Source organism: Wolffia australiana, chromosome 8, assembly GCF_029677425.1.
Source record: "Wolffia australiana isolate 7733 chromosome 8, ASM2967742v1".
Taxonomy (NCBI): Eukaryota; Viridiplantae; Streptophyta; class Magnoliopsida; order Alismatales; family Araceae; genus Wolffia; species Wolffia australiana.
The window spans coordinates 16,118,038-16,134,544 of NC_135842.1; the positions used below are offsets into that span (position 1 = coordinate 16,118,038).

General features: G+C 46.4%; 1 protein-coding gene across 1 annotated transcript; it reads right to left on the minus strand.

The window, feature by feature from the left end:
- Positions 1-254: 254 nt before the first annotated feature.
- Positions 255-8,872, minus strand: LOC144707152 (pathogenesis-related protein 1B-like). The gene is made up of 2 exons (XM_078580268.1): positions 8,528-8,872; positions 255-605 (listed from the first exon to the last, which is right to left on the minus strand). The coding sequence occupies exons 1-2, from the start codon at positions 8,870-8,872 to the stop codon at positions 255-257; spliced, it is 696 nt and encodes a 231-aa protein (XP_078436394.1).
- Positions 8,873-16,507: the final 7,635 nt, after the last annotated feature.

Sequence of the window (16,507 nt, forward strand, 5' to 3'; positions counted from 1 at the left end):
CCGTAGTCCCCTACTCCAGTTCTCTTTCACGTACTAAGAGACGCCAGAATTTGTAGCTGTATCGCGCGGACGAATCGTGGGTTTCGACCACAAGAGTCAAGCATTAACCAGGGGTGTCACTCGATCGAGAGAAAGACTGGATTATTTATTTGGTCCGGATGCAAAGTAGGGGCATCCATTTTGAGTATACACCATAGAGACGCGTCGAAACCGGACTCTGATGACCTCCGGGGCGAAAACCCTGGGGAGAAAAATTAAAATGGCCTCTGGCCTACCCAATTTCCTTGTGGGTCGTAGTTGCAGACGACTATGTACGCCCCCGAGCTGCACTGGGAGCGGCCACAACCGACCCTCTGGGTGTCTCCCCACACCACCTGAGTGTAATGGCCGCACACCTGCCCGGATATGCACTGGTTGCTGCTGGGGTCGTAGTAATGGCTCTCTCCCACCCACGTCCCTACCACTTCCGCCGCGTCCCCGTATCCCATGTAGAGATTCTCGCCGTAGGGACCCTGGGAGTGCTGAAGAGTGCACGCACCGGCCAACTGGTTGGCATAGTTCTGCGCGTCCGCCTGAATATCTGTGTCCCAGCTCAGGAGCAACGCCTACCATAGCGCGGGCGTAGTTGTGCAACCCAAGATAGTCGGCTACGGTGTTTTGGGCATAGGTCGGATGCAGCAGAGCCAAGCCCAAGGCCACCATGGCGAGTGTCGCGCATGCAAGATTTCCCGATGCCATCTTCTCCTCTCTCGTTGGACTCAGGTTCTTCGCTCTATGCATGCAAGCATCCGGACTACGGCATTTATAGACATCTTTGTACCCTCAGCCAGCAAGCCGATACTTGGAGCCTATAAACAAATAACTCGGCGTGAAACATCGAGTAGGCTTCCTATCCCCCATCCTCATACTTAGTGCACAAACAAAGCGCGTTGAACGGCGCGATTATCCCGGCTATACAGATGTTAACTCGCCCCGCGCCGAGCGTGAGCCGCCAGTAATTAAGATTAGACTCGCCCTAGTCGGTTGCTTTTGACTTGGCTTCCTCTCTTTGTTTTCTCGGGGACGTGGATGGAGCTGACCTCGCACTCTGCACTGAACATGGTATTGTTCCGCCGGTGTGGCTCGAAGCGTAGGAGCTCCTTCCGAGTTTCCAACGTGGTTTTGCATTGAATTTTCAGGTGACGGCCCAAGACCGAATCAACTCGCAGTTTATAATATTTCCCGTCGAGTTAGTCTGTTAGTGGTTTGTAATATTCATCGGCTCTGCAGACGTGTGAACCAGGGAAGACCTGACGCCGCTCGATCTTTATCAAATATAACACTCGCCCGCAGAAGATAACTCTTACTGTCGTACGAGGTCTCATGCAGTGAAATCACCTTCGGAGAAAAAACATCATTTTTAAGGAAGAATTAACCGTTCTTCTGTGCGTGATCAGGCCTGCCCCGCACAGGCCATCCCCACTGGGGCGAACAACGTGGAGACGGGAGCCGCCGAACCACGAGGCGCGTACTCTAGCATTTTTTTTATCTCCTCAGGCAACCCGAACTCGGTTTTTCTTTTTTCCTTGTATTTTCGGCTTCGCGGGTACGACATCGACATGACCAAGTGCATCTACTGCGGATTCTGCCGAAAGGCTTTAGAAATGAAGGGCTTGTATCTCGGTAGAAAACCGCGAACGAAGGGCCTGTATCTCGGTAGAAAAGCGCTTGGTTTGTACTTCGATATTGTCACTCAGCCTTTGGATTGCTTGTAAGCGAGAGGATGATGGACCGAGAGTAGAAAGAGAGAAAGAAAAACCGCCTCGTCTCATTAATCAGGGGAGTGCGCGCGATTTAGCGAGAGAGGGGAGCGCGGAAGAGAAATGGCGAGCGATAGAGAAAGAGGGGAAATGCCAAACTGAGAGAGAGAGAGAGAGAGAGAGAGAGAGAGAGAGAGAGAGAGAGAGAGAGAGAGAGAGAGAGAGAGAGAGAGAGATGGCAGAATCCCTATTTTTGGCCGGATCTTCTTCTACTGTGTTCCCGCTCTTTCTTTCTCTCCTTCTCTCTCACTCGCTCTCTCTCGGGCTCTCTTTCTCTCTTACTCATAGTCTTTCCCTCTGGGTTTCACCGCGAGGGAGAGAGATTCTGCCAAGAGGCTTCGTTTGCGCTCGCCTCGTCTCATTAATCAGGGGAGTGCGCGGATTTAGCGAGAGAGGGGAGCGCGGAAGACAAATGGCGAGCGTTAGAGAAAAAGCGAAAATGCCAAACTGAGAGAGAGAGAGAGAGAGAGAGAGAGAGAGAGATAGTGGGAGAAAGATAGAAATACGACATTAGTGAAGGAGAGAAAGATAGCGTTACCGAGAGAGAGAGAGCCCGAGTGAAACAACAGTAGAAAGACAGAGAGAACGTAATGCAGAAAGCGAATAATGAAGAGACGAGATTAAGCGAGGGAATGCGAAGGTGAGAAAGAATAACGGAGCAAAAAGGAGAAAGACAGACCGCGAGAGAGAAAAAAAAAGAAAAGGATTGAGCGAGAGAGAGGAGAAACACAGACCGAGAGAGAGAGAGAAATACTGAGCGAGAGAGAGGGAGAAAAAGAGAGAAATAATGAGCGAGAGATAGCGAGAAAAAGACAGAAATATTGAGAGCGTGGACGACTCATTTGATTTTTCCTCAACCGTTGACGACTCTTTATCTTTGTCTTCATTTTTTAGTTTATTTCTCTCTGCGCGAATCCCTATTTTTGGCCGGATCTTCTTCTACTGTACTGAAGTTTTCTCCTAGTGAGGTCTCGGACGATTAGATGTCGTCATAGACTGGCACTTGATTTTGTGGAACGTATCCATCCCAATCTCACCCGTGGGCGTGAAGTATAACACGTTTGAATGTACTTATGTTAACTCTAAGACACAACAGAGATTTCAATAATCTCCTTGCGTCCTCTCTCTCTCCTTACTCTTTTGTCTCTCTTTCTCTCTCGGTATCTCTTTCTCTATCTTTATGATGCTCTCTTTCTCTCTCATTCACTCCGCTCTCTCTTTCGATCTCTGTTGCTCTATCTCTCTCTCTTTCTTTCCCTCTTTTTGTCTTTCTCGGTCTCTCTTTCTCCCTCTCTGGCGGTCAATCTATTTATCGCTTTCTCTCTTTGTATCTCTCGGGCTCGGTTACTCGCTCTCTCTCTCTCTCTGGGCATATCTTTTTTCTCTTTGTTTAGGTCTATCTTTCTCGCTGGCTCTCTTTCTATATCTTTCTGAAGCTCTCTTTCTCTCTCCCCCTTTCTCTTGCTCTCCTTCTATCTTTCTATATCTTTCTGATGCTTTCCTTCTCTCTCCCTCTTTCTCTTGCCCGCCGCAGGTGTCAAGTCGAGCGTCTCAGGTGCGCGAGTGGTGTTCAAGGTTGGCAGGGGTCTTTGGACTGAAGGGACCTCCATTACTAGTGGAGGGTAGCTCACGCCCGGCCGGGCCACTGCCAGCGCACGTAGGAAATGGGATGTGAATCCCCCATCAAAAACTCCATGATTTGAGGCGAGAGTATCTACCGATAGACGTCTAGGATTCCGGGGTTGTCCCTGTTGAAGATCTTGCACGATACAAAAGAACCATCTTCGCGAAAGAGAGGCACCTCGTCCATGCACATTTTCTTGAGTAAGAAACATCAACATTTTTGAATCAGTCACCAACTTGACCAAGAGAGAGAATAAGCGAGAGGATGATTCACCCAGAGGAGAAAAGTGAAAGAAACAGAGAGCGAGAGAAAAAGTTGACCGCGTGAGAGAAAAGCGAGAGGGAGACTGCTGGAGTGGAGAATAAGAGAGAGAACCCGGGAGAGGGACAGAGAATGAGAGAAAAACTTCGAGATTCATCATGAACTCCCTCTCTTTCTCTCTCCTTCTGTCTCACTCGCTCTCTCTTCGGCTCTCTTTCTCTCCTTCTGTCTCACTCGCCCTCTCTTTGGCTCTGTTTCTCTGTTTCTCGTGCTCTTTCCCTATGGGTCTCTCCTTCTCTCGCGTCGAATTTTCTCTCGCTCTCTGTCTCTCTCTTTTTCTCCTCTCGGGTAATCTTCCTCGGATTTACCGAGGGGGAAAAAAGAGCGAGAGAAACCGGGAGAGAACCAGAGAGTGAGAGAAATGGTTGACAGCGAGAGGAAGATTGACCAAGAGGAGAAAAAATGGAAAGAGAAACCGAAAGAGACAGAGAGTCAAAGAAATTGCCGGCGAGTGAGAGAAGCGAGCCCGCGAGAGAGGGAGAGAGAAAGAGAGGCCCAGAGGGACAGAGCATGAGAAAGAGAGAAACAGAGCCCCAGAGAGAGCGAGTGAGACAGGAGGAGAAAAAGAGAGAGAGAGAGTACACAAGATGAATGTCGAACTCAACATCGTCGCCGACACCCGTGGAGACGATAGGGGGGGAGTATATTTCCTCGTGTCTCTGAGTTTACATAAATAATTCTAAACGCTTTATGTTTGTGGTCTACACAGCAGAGACGGATGGATTGGCAAGTTCTATCAAAAAATCAACGCCAGTGTTCAACGAACTCAAATCATCGAATACTTGCATAAGAGAAAACTGTTCTGCTGTACAAGAAGATCCGGCCATGGATTGCACGCCAAAGCCTTGACGAAAATTCAAGATAGAAAAGAACAGGATTAAGATCCTTACCGTGTCTGCCGAAGGCGTAGGATCGCTGCTTCCGCGCGTATCCATGGAGAGCTGCAGACTAAGAGAACGCTGGGAAGAACTGGTGAATCGCGGGAGAGACTCAAAGAAGAGGGGAGAAAAGAGTGAAAGAGAGGGAGATTATACCGCTACCATAAGAGAGAGCAAACGAGGGACCGAGTCATTCGGGATCCGACGACAGGGTGGAATATCTTTGCCGTTATTTTCGCGGGCAGCATGAAGTCTCATTCATGGTCGTGAATTACATTATTTCTCTTCCGATAGAAGACCAGAAACTGTTAGCACGACCAAAGGCAGGAGTGGCTGAACGAGAGAGAAAACCGATTACACCTTGACGTTCGACCTCTCAAAGCAGAGTGCTTGCCGCCCCAGAACTCGCGCATAAAGATTTTATTCGTTTCAAAACTTAGGTCTTATGAATTTTTTTGTTGAATTCTAATTCCTTGTTCTCTCATTTAAAAAGATGTATTCTCTGAATTTATTTTCTTTCCAAGTTCTATATTCTCACATTTCAAAAACTACACATGGTTTGAATATCGAGCATCAGAGCCAGGGAAAGAAATAGAGAGAGAAAGAGAGCAAGAGACGAGAGAGAGAAAGAGAGCAAGAGAGCGAGAGAGAGAAAGAGGGGGAAACAGAGCAAGAGAGCGAAAGAGAGAGAAATAGAGAACGAGAGAGAAAGAGAGAAGGAGATTGAAAGATTGATCGAGAGAGAGGGAGAGAGAGAGAGAGAGAGAGAGAGAGAGAGAGAGAGAGAGAGAGAGAGAGAGAGAGAGAGAGAGAGAGAGAGAGAGAGAGAGAGAGAGAGAGACAGAGAGAGAGAAAGAATGATTGACCGAGGGAGAGAGTAAGCGAGATTGAGGGCGAAAAATAATAGACCCGAAAGAGAGGGAAAGGGAGAAAAAATGGGAGAAAGATTCACCGAGAGATAGAAAATGGGAGAGAGCGAGAGACTTAGACAGCGAGAAAACATAAGAGAGAAATAGAGCGAGAGAAAGGGAACATAAGACATCGAAATAGAGAGAGAGAGAGTGAACATAACACAGAGAAACTGAGCGAGAGAGAGGGAACATATGATAGAGAAAGAGAGCGAGAGTGATTGAACATAGGACAGAGAGAGCGAAGAAAAGGGAACATAGGAGAAAGAAATAGAGCGAGAGAAAGGGAACATAAGTGGAAGAAATAGAGCGCAAGAGAGGGAACATAAGCGACAGAAATAGAACGAAAGAGAGAGAAATTAGTGTGAGAGTGAGATGCCGGATGTCTAGACGTGGCTCCGGCCTTGGTCTGGTGCGTGGCCGAGATGAGCATTGGCTGCGTTAGACTGGGATGTTGATTCTAAATCATCCATTAAGTAGTCCATGATAAAAGGCGACGATATCTGGCTGGCGATCCACTTTTCGTATGGCGAGGTTCTTCCGCAATATCTTGCATAGTATAAAAGACCTATGTGCATTTCTCTTCAGATTCTTCCTCTCCTTCTGCTTGTGGCATCGCATGTGCCCTAGCAAGTCCATCACGCTCTTGAAACTCTTGGTGCCAATTCCGCAGCTCTGTGGTTTCTCCCTTCCACCTTCATCAAAGAAAATCTGTTAGTCTCTAAGCACTGCTCATGTTCTTCGTCAAATATTTATACTGCAAATGAAAGGCTTGTATCTCGGTAGAAAAGCGCTTGGTTTGTACTCCGATATTCTCTCTCGGCCTTTGGATTGCTTGTAATCGATGGCTATCGTAAGACCTAACGACCCCCCCTGATTCCTACCAAATCAGAAAGGGTCTATCGACAAATGGAAGTATTTGGCATTAATATAGACGCATTGATAGAATAACCAGATAGGGGGAGAGAGAGAGAGAGAGAGAGAGAGAGAGAGAGAGAGAGAGAGAGAGAGAGAGAGAGAGAGAGAGAGAGAGAGAGAGAGAGAGAGAAATATATATATATAAAAGAGAGAGAGAAATATATATATATATATAAAAGAGAGAGAGAGATAGAGAGGGAGAGAGATAAAAATAGATAGAGAGAGAGAGAGAGAGAGAGATAGAGCGAGGGAGAGAGAGACATACAGAAGTATAAAGACAGAGAGAGAGAGCGAGAGACGCAGGTCTCTCGATCCTTTGGAACGAACCGCGAACTCGAGAAGTCTAGCGGCAAATATCATCACCGTGCACATCAACATGGGTAATAAACAGCAAAAGTTATAAACAAGTCCCTAGTAAAACACAAAGAAAGGAAAAAAAGAGAGAGAAAAAGAAAGAAATAGAAAAAGAGAGAGAGAGAGAGAGAGACAGAGAGAGAGCAAAATAGAGGGAGAAATACAGTAACAGAGAGAGACATCGAGAAAAAAAGGCGCGGATTAAGGCAGCACTAATCCTGATGATCGGAATATTAATCAGAGGAAAGATTGCCAGAAATACCGAACATAACCACTTCGTTTTTAGTGTGTTATTCCACGAAAAATATCGACTATAATCACAAAAATATGGATAATTCGATCATTGCTACGGTTTTGTTCACTCTGTTTGGGCGACGTGAAACGATGGGTAAAGTTTGCTTTTCCCCGTTCGTTGAAATGTATGATAGAAAAAGTCAGAATTTTCATCCACGAGTTTTAGTTCATTTTCATTCTTTGATGTCTCTTTCTCTCTCTACTTGGGTGGTCTTAATATGGACTAAGGATCTCGTTTGACTCTTCAGGAGCTAACAACCAAGAGAGAGAAAGATTGCGACAGCGAGACAAAGTAAACAGAGAGAAAGAGAGAGAGAGAGACAGAGAGAGACAGGAAGAGAGCGAGAGAAAGATTGACCGAGAGAGAGAGTAAGCGAGAGGGAGAGAGAATAAGAGAGACCGAGCGCGAGAGAAAAAGAGAGAGAAAGAGGAACAGAGCAAGAAAAATATTCACCAAGAAAGAGAGGGCGAAAGGAAGAAAGACATAGGAGGAGAGAAAGAGAAAGCAAGAGAGAGAGAAAAAGAGAGACAGAGAACGAGAGAAAGATTGACCGAGAAAGAGAAATGAGAAAGACAGAGAGCGAGAGAAAGATTGACCGAGAGACGGGGAGGAAGCGAGACCGAGAGCGAGAGAAAGAGAGAAAGAAAGAAAACGAGATACAGCAAGAGAGAGAGAGAGAGAGAGAGAGAGAGAGAGAGAGAGAGAGAGAGAGAGATATTGGTTAATTTGCGGTACTTGTGTACCTTTCTGACTGTTCATATTGGTTAAGTGCAGGTAAGGAAATGCTTGTATTTTCTCTTGTTTCTCTTTTTAAACACCTGGGACGCAGGGCAGAATCTTGATGGGTTTGATAATGTATCTCTTCTGTTTTCCCGATTAAAGTACTTATCCAGGATAGACGTAATAAAAAAATGCAAACAGTGTAAGCATGTACAAATAGACGTTAGGTATAGAACGGTAACATTAAAATTCTAGATGGATCGTTTCTCAACTTCAGTGCACCCTTTATCCCACTTAGGCGTAGAGATTTTGATTCCGTAGTCCCCTACTCCAGTTCTCTTTCACGTACTAAGAGACGCCAGAATTTGTAGCTGTATCGCGCGGACGAATCGTGGGTTTCGACCACAAGAGTCAAGCATTAACCAGGGGTGTCACTCGATCGAGAGAAAGACTGGATTATTTATTTGGTCCGGATGCAAAGTAGGGGCATCCATTTTGAGTATACACCATAGAGACGCGTCGAAACCGGACTCTGATGACCTCCGGGGCGAAAACCCTGGGGAGAAAAATTAAAATGGCCTCTGGCCTACCCAATTTCCTTGTGGGTCGTAGTTGCAGACGACTATGTACGCCCCCGAGCTGCACTGGGAGCGGCCACAACCGACCCTCTGGGTGTCTCACCCCCCCCCCTTAGTGTAATGGCCGCACACCTGCCCGGATATGCACTGGTTGCTGCTGGGGTCGTAGTAATGGCTCTCTCCCACCCACGTCCCTACCACTTCCGCCGCGTCCCCGTATCCCATGTAGAGATTCTCGCCGTAGGGACCCTGGGAGTGCTGAAGAGTGCACGCACCGGCCAACTGGTTGGCATAGTTCTGCGCGTCCGCCTGAATATCTGTGTCCCAGCTCAGGGGAGCAACGCCTACCATAGCGCGGGCGTAGTTGTGCAACCCAAGATAGTCGGCTACGGTGTTTTGGGCATAGGTCGGATGCAGCAGAGCCAAGCCCAAGGCCACCATGGCGAGTGTCGCGCATGCAAGATTTCCCGATGCCATCTTCTCCTCTCTCGTTGGACTCGGAGTTCTTCGCTCTATGCATGCAAGCATCCGGACTACGGCATTTATAGACATCTTTGTACCCTCAGCCAGCAAGCCGATACTTGGAGCCTATAAACAAATAACTCGGCGTGAAACATCGAGTAGGCTTCCTATCCCCCATCCTCATACTTAGTGCACAAACAAAGCGCGTTGAACGGCGCGATTATCCCGGCTATACAGATGTTAACTCGCCCGCGCCGAGCGTGAGCCGCCAGTAATTAAGATTAGACTCGCCCTAGTCGGTTGCTTTTTGACTTGGCTTCCTCTCTTTGTTTTCTCGGGGACGTGGATGGAGCTGACCTCGCACTCTGCACTGAACATGGTATTGTTCCGCCGGTGTGGCTCGAAGCGTAGGAGCTCCTTCCCGAGTTTCCAACGTGGTTTTGCATTGAATTTTCAGGTGACGGCCCAAGACCGAATCAACTCGCAGTTTATAATATTTCCCGTCGAGTTAGTCTGTTAGTGGTTTGTAATATTCATCGGCTCTGCAGACGTGTGAACCAGGAAGACCTGACGCCGCTCGATCTTTATCAAATATAACACTCGCCCGCAGAAGATAACTCTTACTGTCGTACGAGGTCTCATGCAGTGAAATCACCTTCGGAGAAAAAACATCATTTTTAAGGAAGAATTAACCGTTCTTCTGTGCGTGATCAGGCCTGCCCCGCACAGGCCATCCCCACTGGGGCGAACAACGTGGAGACGGGAGCCGCCGAACCACGAGGCGCGTACTCTAGCATTTTTTTTATCTCCTCAGGCAACCCGAACTCGGTTTTTTTCTTTTTTCCTTGTATTTTCGGCTTCGCGGGTACGACATCGACATGACCAAGTGCATCTACTGCGGATTCTGCCGAAAGGCTTTAGAAATGAAGGGCTTGTATCTCGGTAGAAAACCGCGAACGAAGGGCCTGTATCTCGGTAGAAAAGCGCTTGGTTTGTACTTCGATATTGTCACTCAGCCTTTGGATTGCTTGTAAGCGAGAGGATGATGGACCGAGAGTAGAAAGAGAGAAAGAAAACCGCCTCGTCTCATTAATCAGGGGAGTGCGCGCGATTTAGCGAGAGAGGGGAGCGCGGAAGAGAAATGGCGAGCGTTAGAGAAAGAGGAAATGCCAAACTGAGAGAGAGAGAGAGAGATAGAGATAGAGGAGAGAGAGAGAGAGATAGAGCTAGAGAGAGAGAGAGAGAGAGAGAGAGAGAGAGAGATGGCAGAATCCTATTTTTGGCCGGATCTTCTTCTACTGTGTTCCCGCTCTTTCTTTCTCTCCTTCTCTCTCACTCGCTCTCTCTCGGCTCTCTTTCTCTTACTCATAGTCTTTCCCTCTGGGTTTCACCGCGAGGGAGAGAGATTCTGCCAAGAGGCTTCGTTTGCGCTCGCCTCGTCTCATTAATCAGGGGAGTGCGCGGATTTAGCGAGAGAGGGGAGCGCGGAAGAGAAATGGCGAGCGTTAGAGAAAAAGCGAAAATGCCAAACTGAGAGAGGGAGAGAGAGAGAGAGAGAGAGATAGTGGGAGAAAGATAGAAATACGACATTAGTGAAGGAGAGAAAGATAGCGTTACCGAGAGAGAGAGAGCCCGAGTGAAACAACAGTAGAAAGACAGAGAGAACGTAATGCAGAAAGCGAATAATGAAGAGACGAGATTAAGCGAGGGAATGCGAAGGTGAGAAAGAATAACGGAGCAAAAAGGAGAAAGACAGACCGCGAGAGAGAAAAAAAAAGAAAAGGATTGAGCGAGAGAGAGGGAGAAACACAGACCGAGAGAGAGAGAGAAATACTGAGCGAGAGAGAGGGAGAAAAAGAGAGAAATAATGAGCGAGAGATAGCGAGAAAAAGACAGAAATATTGAGAGCGTGGACGACTCATTTGATTTTTCCTCAACCGTTGACGACTCTTTATCTTTGTCTTCATTTTTTAGTTTATTTCTCTCTGCGCGAATCCCTATTTTTGGCCGGATCTTCTTCTACTGTACTGAAGTTTTCTCCTAGTGAGGTCTCGGACGATTAGATGTCGTCATAGACTGGCACTTGATTTTGTGGAACGTATCCATCCCAATCTCACCCGTGGGCGTGAAGTATAACACGTTTGAATGTACTTATGTTAACTCTAAGACACAACAGAGATTTCAATAATCTCCTTGCGTCCTCTCTCTCTCCCTTACTCTTTTTGTCTCTCTTTCTCTCTCGGTATCTCTTTCTCTATCTTTATGATGCTCTCTTTCTCTCTCATTCACTCCGCTCTCTTTCGATCTCTGTTGCTCTATCTCTCTCTCTTTCTTTCCCTCTTTTGTCTTTCTCAGTCTCTCTTTCTCCCTCTCTGGCGGTCAATCTATTTATCGCTTTCTCTTTGTATCTCTCAGGCTAACTCTCTCTCTCTCTCTCTCTGGGCATATCTTATTTCTCTCTGTCTAGGTCTATCTTTCTCTCGCTGGCTCTCTTTCTATATCTTTCTGAAGCTCTTTCTCTCTCCCCTTTCTCTTGCTCTCCTTCTATCTTTCTATATCTTTCTGATGCTTTCCTTCTCTCTCCCTCTTTCTCTTGCCCGCCGCAGGTGTCAAGTCGAGCGTTTCAGGTGCGCGAGTGGTGTTCAAGGTTGGCAGGGGTCTTTGGACTGAAGGGACCTCCATTACTAGTGGAGGGTAGCTCACGCCCGGCCGGGCCACTGCCAGCGCACGTAGGAAATGGGATGTGAATCCCCCATCAAAAACTCCATGATTTGAGGCGAGTATCTACCGATAGACGTCTAGGATTCCGGGTTGTCCCTGTTGAAGATCTTGCACGATACAAAAGAACCATCTTCGCGAAAGAGAGGCACCTCGTCCATGCACATTTTCTTGAGTAAGAAACATCAACATTTTGAATCAGTCACCAACTTGACCAAGAGAGAGAATAAGCGAGAGGATGATTCACCGAGAGGAGAAAAGTGAAAGAAAACCGCGAGAGAAACAGAGAGCGAGAGAAAAGTTGACCGCGTGAGAGAAAAGCGAGAGGGAGACTGCTGGAGTGGAGAATAAGAGAGAGAACCCGGGAGAGGGACAGAGAATGAGAGAAAAACTTCGAGATTCATCATGAACTCCCTCTCTTCTCTCTCCTTCTGTCTCACTCGCTCTCTCTTCGGCTCTCTTTCTCTCCTTCTGTCTCACTCGCCCTCTCTTTGGCTCTGTTTCTCTGTTTCTCGTGCTCTTTCCTATGGGTCTCTCCTTCTCTCGCGTCGAATTTTCTCGCTCTCTGTCTCTCTCTTTTTCTCCTCTCAGGTAATCTTCCTCGGATTTACCGAGGGAAAAAAGAGCGAGAGAAACCGGGAGAGAACCAGAGAGTGAGAGAAATGGTTGACAGCGAGAGGAAGATTGACCAAGAGGAGAAAAAATGGAAAGAGAAACCGAAAGAGACAGAGAGTCAAAGAAATTGCCGGCGAGTGAGAGAAGCGAGCCCATGAGAGGAAGAGAGAAAGAGAGGCCCAGAGGGACAGAGCATGAGAAAGAGAGAAACAGAGCCCCAGAGAGAGCAGAGTGAGACAGGAGGAGAAAAAGAGAGAGAGAGAGTACACAAGATGAATGTCGAACTCAACATCGTCGCCGACACCCGTGGAGACGATAGGGGGGGAGTATATTTCCTCGTGTCTCTGAGTTTACATAAATAATTCTAAACGCTTTATGTTTGTGGTCTACACAGCAGAGACGGATGGATTGGCAAGTTCTATCAAAATCAACGCCAGTGTTCAACGAACTCAAATCATCGAATACTTGCATAAGAGAAAACTGTTCTGCTGTACAAGAAGATCCGGCCATGGATTGCACGCCAAAGCCTTGACGAAAATTCAAGATAGAAAAGAACAGGATTAAGATCCTTACCGTGTCTGCCGAAGGCGTAGGATCGCTGCTTCCGCGCGTATCCATGGAGAGCTGCAGACTAAGAGAACGCTGGGAAGAACTGGTGAATCGCGGAGAGACTCAAAGAAGAGGGGAGAAAAGAGTGAAAGAGAGGGAGATTATACCGCTACCATAAGAGAGAGCAAACGAGGACCGAGTCATTCGGGATCCGACGACAGGGTGGAATATCTTTGCCGTTATTTTCGCGGGCAGCATGAAGTCTCATTCATGGTCGTGAATTACATTATTTCTCTTCCGATAGAAGACCAGAAACTGTTAGCACGACCAAAGGCAGGAGTGGCTGAACGAGAGAGAAAACCGATTACACCTTGACGTTCGACCTCTCAAAGCAGAGTGCTTGCCGCCCCAGAACTCGCGCATAAAGATTTTATTCGTTTCAAAACTTAGGTCTTATGAATTTTTTTGTTGAATTCTAATTCCTTGTTCTCTCATTTAAAAAGATGTATTCTCTGAATTTATTTTCTTTCCAAGTTCTATATTCTCACATTTCAAAAACTACACATGGTTTGAATATCGAGCATCAGAGCCAGGGAAAGAAATAGAGAGAGAAAGAGAGCAAGAGACGAGAGAGAGAAAGAGAGCAAGAGAGCGAGAGAGAGAAAGAGGGGGAAACAGAGCAAGAGAGCGAAAGAGAGAGAAATAGAGAACGAGAGAGAAAGAGAGAAGGAGATTGAAAGATTGATCGAGAGAGAGGGAGAGAGAGAGAGAGAGAGAGAGAGAGAGAGAGAGAGAGAGAGAGAGAGAGAGAGAGAGAGAGAGAGAGAGAGAGAGAGAGAGAGAGAGAGAGAGAGACAGAGAGAGAGAAAGAATGATTGACCGAGGGAGAGAGTAAGCGAGATTGAGGGCGAAAAATAATAGACCCGAAAGAGAGGGAAAGGGAGAAAAAATGGGAGAAAGATTCACCGAGAGATAGAAAATGGGAGAGAGCGAGAGACTTAGACAGCGAGAAAACATAAGAGAGAAATAGAGCGAGAGAAAGGGAACATAAGACATCGAAATAGAGAGAGAGAGAGTGAACATAACACAGAGAAACTGAGCGAGAGAGAGGGAACATATGATAGAGAAAGAGAGCGAGAGTGATTGAACATAGGACAGAGAGAGCGAAGAAAAGGGAACATAGGAGAAAGAAATAGAGCGAGAGAAAGGGAACATAAGTGGAAGAAATAGAGCGCAAGAGAGGGAACATAAGCGACAGAAATAGAACGAAAGAGAGAGAAATTAGTGTGAGAGTGAGATGCCGGATGTCTAGACGTGGCTCCGGCCTTGGTCTGGTGCGTGGCCGAGATGAGCATTGGCTGCGTTAGACTGGGATGTTGATTCTAAATCATCCATTAAGTAGTCCATGATAAAAGGCGACGATATCTGGCTGGCGATCCACTTTTCGTATGGCGGGGTTCTTCCGCAATATCTTGCATAGTATAAAAGACCTATGTGCATTTCTCTTCAGATTCTTCCTCTCCTTCTGCTTGTGGCATCGCATGTGCCCTAGCAAGTCCATCACGCTCTTGAAACTCTTGGTGCCAATTCCGCAGCTCTGTGGTTTCTCCCTTCCACCTTCATCAAAGAAAATCTGTTAGTCTCTAAGCACTGCTCATGTTCTTCGTCAAATATTTATACTGCAAATGAAAGGCTTGTATCTCGGTAGAAAAGCGCTTGGTTTGTACTCCGATATTCTCTCTCGGCCTTTGGATTGCTTGTAATCGATGGCTATCGTAAGACCTAACGACCCCTGATTCCTACCAAAACAGAAAGGGACTATCGACAAAGAGAAATATATGGCATTAATATAGACGCACTTAGAGAATAACAAGAGAGGGGGAGAGAGAGAGAGAGAGAGAGAGAGAGAGAGAGAGAGAGAGAGAGAGAGAGAGAGAGAGATAGAGAGAGAGAGAGAGAGAAATATATATATATAAAAGAGAGAGAGAAATATATATATATATATAAAAGAGAGAGAGAGATAGAGAGGAGAGAGATAAAAATAGATAGAGAGAGAGAGAGAGAGAGAGATAGAGCGAGGGAGAGAGAGACATACAGAAGTATAAAGACAGAGAGAGAGAGCGAGAGACGCAGGTCTCTCGATCCTTTGGAACGAACCCCCCACTCGAGAAGTCTATCGGCAAATATCATCACCGTGCACATCATCATGGGTAATAAACAGCAAAAGTTTTAAACCAGTCCCTAGTAAAACGCCATGCTCGGGACCAAAGAGAGAGAACAAGAAAGACGTAGAAAATGAGAGAGAGAGAGAGAGAGACAGGGAGAGAGCAAAATAGAGGGAGAAATACAGTAACAGAGAGAGACATCGAGAAAAAGGCGCGGATTAAGGCAGCACTAATCCTGATGATCGGAATATTAATCAGAGGAAAGATTGCCAGAAATACCGAACATAACCACTTCGTTTTTAGTGTGTTATTCCACGAAAAATATCGACTATAATCACAAAAATATGGATAATTCGATCATTGCTACGGTTTTGTTCACTCTGTTTGGGCGACGTGAAACGATGGGTAAAGTTTGCTTTTCCCCGTTCGTTGAAATGTATGATAGAAAAAGTCAGAATTTTCATCCACGAGTTTTAGTTCATTTTTCATTCTTTGATGTCTCTTTCTCTCTCTACTTGGGTGGTCTTAATATGGACTAAGGATCTCGTTTGACTCTTCAGGAGCTAACAACCAAGAGAGAGAAAGATTGCGACAGCGAGACAAAGTAAACAGAGAGAAAGAGAGAGAGAGAGACAGAGAGAGACAGGAAGAGAGCGAGAGATAGACTGACACAAAGAAAAAGTAAGCGAGACCGAGAGAGAATAAGAGAGACCGAGCGCGAGAAAAAAAAGAGAGAGAAAGAGGAACAGAGCAAGAAAAATATTCACCAAGAGAGAGAGGGCGAGAGGAAGATTGACATAGAGGGAGAGAGAGAGTAAGCAAGAGAGAGAGAAAAAGAGAGACAGAGAACGAGAGAAAGATTGACCGAGAAAGAGAAATGAGAAAGACAGAGAGCGAGAGAAAGATTGACCGAGAGACGGGGAGGAAGCGAGACCGAGAGCGAGAGAAAGAGAGAAAGAAAGAAAACGAGATACAGCAAGAGAGAGAGAGAGAGAGAGAGAGAGAGAGAGAGAGAGAGAGAGAGAGAGAGATATTGGTTAATTTGCGGTACTTGTGTACCTTTCTGACTGTTCATATTGGTTAAGTGCAGGTAAGGAAATGCTTGTATTTTCTCTTGTTTCTCTTTTTAAACACCTGGGACGCAGGGCAGAATCTTGATGGGTTTGATAATGTATCTCTTCTGTTTTCCCGATTAAAGTACTTATCCAGGATAGACGTAATAAAAAAATGCAAACAGTGTAAGCATGTACAAATAGACGTTAGGTATAGAACGGTAACATTAAAATTCTAGATGGATCGTTTCTCAACTTCAGTGCACCCTTTATCCCACTTAGGCGTAGAGATTTTGATTCCGTAGTCCCCTACTCCAGTTCTCTTTCACGTACTAAGAGACGCCAGAATTTGTAGCTGTATCGCGCGGACGAATCGTGGGTTTCGACCACAAGAGTCAAGCATTAACCAGGGGTGTCACTCGATCGAGAGAAAGACTGGATTATTTATTTGGTCCGGATGCAAAGTAGGGGCATCCATTTTGAGTATACACCATAGAGACGCGTCGAAACCGGACTCTGATGACCTCCGGGCGAAAACCCTGGGGAGAAAA